Below are 2500 nucleotides of genomic sequence, written 5' to 3' on the forward strand. Positions count from 1 at the left end.
GGGGGATGGAGGTCTACACCCTGGGCCAACAGCTCACCCACACAGAACTGGTGAGGAGGAGAGGGGGGGAGGTGGGGAGGGGGGGTAAGAGATAGTAAAGTAGATACAAATGGGAGGGGAGGTGGCATGAGAGGAAGTCAAGGAGAGAGAGAGAGAGAAAGAGAGAGAGAGAGAGAGAGAGAGAGAGAGAGAGAGAGAGAGAGAAAGACCTGTAGAGAGAGATAAAGGTATCGGAGAGCAGAAGAATGAGTCACATTGGTTCCTTTTTTAACACGCCTGTGCCTGTTTTCTATTGTCGTCAATGGTTTTGTTGCAACTCCTCCAAACTACACGCCTCTAAGTTGAAAAAGTTGTATCTTTAGCCGCGGAGCGCACTGATGTCAATGTCACCTTTTGTCAACGGACCAATCAAATCAACCGAGGGGAGCGATACAAATGTTTAGGGGTATCGGAAGAGAAATCGACGTCAAAACAAACCACTCGATAATGGAGGAGAAACTAATTTGGGCATTTTCCAACAAAACCTTGTTTGTATACGACCGGGTCTTACCACGACCGAGATATGAACAGCAACGCCTGGAGGGCTGCGAGTAGTGATGTATGTAACTTATAGAACGTTAGCTGAGGTAGCTACGCTAATCAGTGGTATCACTGACGGGGGACCCTGATGTACACAAGACGAAAGTATTTATCTGGTCTGCATCCCCTTAACAATTGTGTGTATTGAGCCGTACTGTATTGTATCCATTCTGCAATATGTTAATAAAGTTTTCAATCAATCAATCAGTCAATCACTCGTTGCACCCTGTGCACTTTCCGCCGCATGGTCGAGCACAAGAAAAAGGCGTCCAATGTGCCCCCAACACCTCCAAGGTATCGGCTCGGTTCACTAAGCCAGCTATCCCGGCGCCGCCGTGTCAAATGATCTCCTCTTAATGTGTGAGATCGTTGCCCGGCGGGCCGTGGGGGCAGGGGGAGGGGGAGGGGGGGGGGGGGGGGAGGCGCTGCACGAAAAGGGCTTGGAGAGAACAATGTCACATTATGGAGATTACAACTTTGAGAAGTGAACCGAAGTAACGGCGTTCCAATCCAACAAAGACAACAAGAGGGCAGAGCCACTCCTCCCCCTTTTTAGATACAAGATAAATGGCTTTATTGATTGATCCGGCACGGTTTCTAATGAACGTTCAAAAGAACCGGCGTGTTTTTGGGCCTCGTGCCTTCGGTGGGGGGCGTCGGAGTCCGTTTTAACGGCCGCTGGAACCGCGCCAGATCAATAAAGGCATTTTGTATCTCAAGGGAAGAGTGTCGCCTGGGTCCTCCTCTCTGTTTCTCAGGGTTCTGTCTGCCGAAAAGAGCCGCTGATGGTTTACTTAAAAGAAGTATAAAAAGAAGGAAGGGTCATTGCGTCGCCGTGTAGCGTGTGAAACGCACGTCGGTGCCAAATGTGGAAACGTTCAGTTCAGGCCGATATTGAACGGGATCAGCCGTCTCCTCGTTTCTCATTTATACAGGTTATTACCACGGACGTCAGTATCATCTGCAATTTGTTGCATTGTTAACGAGCTAACGTTTGATATATTGCTGTATATTTCCTCAGAGAGCTGGTATAATTTGAACTTTAATACAAAAGCTTCAACAGAACTGGCACCGACGTCTGCCACCGAGCAGAGGGTAGAGCGCTGGTATTCTGACGTGATGACCCTTCCATCTTTTATAGTGTCAAGATTCAAGATTCAAGATTCAAGAGTTTTAATTGTCACGGCATACAGGTATACAATGAAATGCGGCTGGTCTTGCCCGCGACGATGTGCAATACAGTGGTACAACATATAATAGAATCCAATAAAATACAGTGGTACAACATATTAATAGAATCCAATAAAACAGTGCAATAAACAGGTACATGGTGTGCCATCTCGGTATCTGTACATTAGTATTTACAGAGCATATAGGACATGCTAGTTAGCTTTAGTAGTGCAATACACTGTTCCTGATGTTATACTATTTTAAGTGGCCTTTCCTCTGGCCATAAGTGTGCGTGTGTGCGGCATGAGTGTTAAAGTGGCTGCTAGTGTGTGAGCGTGCTCAGCGTGCGTGTCGTGTATGTACTTGTGTGTGGATAGTTCAGTTTCTGTGTCTCTCGATGTTCATTGTTCAAGGCTCTGATGGCCTGGGGGAAGAAGCTTAGCCTAAGCCTCTCCGTCTTAGTCTCTAGAATTCGCAGGCGTCTGCCTGACCTCAGCAGCTGGAACAGGCTGTTATTGGGGTGGTGGGGGTCTTTCATTGTCCTTTCAGTGTCCTTGGTTTTACTATGTGTATCCCTGGCAACGCTCCCTGGTCTTCCTTTTGTCTTCTACATTTGAAAGATGATGTCACCAAGGCTACTGACTGGCTATACGGTATGCCAGATTTCTAGAATTTCAAGACAGAATTCTTAGAAAACGTTCCAATAACTAACAAAAACAATAACTAGAAATTGTAAAAAAAAAAAAAAAAA

The 2500-nt window shown here is 46.5% G+C and overlaps 1 protein-coding gene across 1 annotated transcript in view; it reads left to right on the forward strand.

Moving 5' to 3' along the window:
- Positions 1–5: 5 nt before the first annotated feature.
- LOC311242897 (ras-GEF domain-containing family member 1C-like) overlaps positions 6–2500 on the forward strand; it is a gene marked incomplete at its 5' end in the record, with an annotated part of 23485 nt that continues 20990 nt past the window's right edge. Inside the window, one exon of the mRNA XM_084331960.1 lies at positions 6–50. Within this exon, the coding sequence (XP_084188086.1) occupies positions 6–50 (45 nt within the window). The remainder of the gene's footprint in view (positions 51–2500) is intronic.

This window comes from Notolepis coatsorum (assembly GCF_963971535.1).
Source record: "Notolepis coatsorum genome assembly, chromosome: 16".
NCBI classification, from domain to species: Eukaryota; Metazoa; Chordata; class Actinopteri; order Aulopiformes; family Paralepididae; genus Notolepis; species Notolepis coatsorum.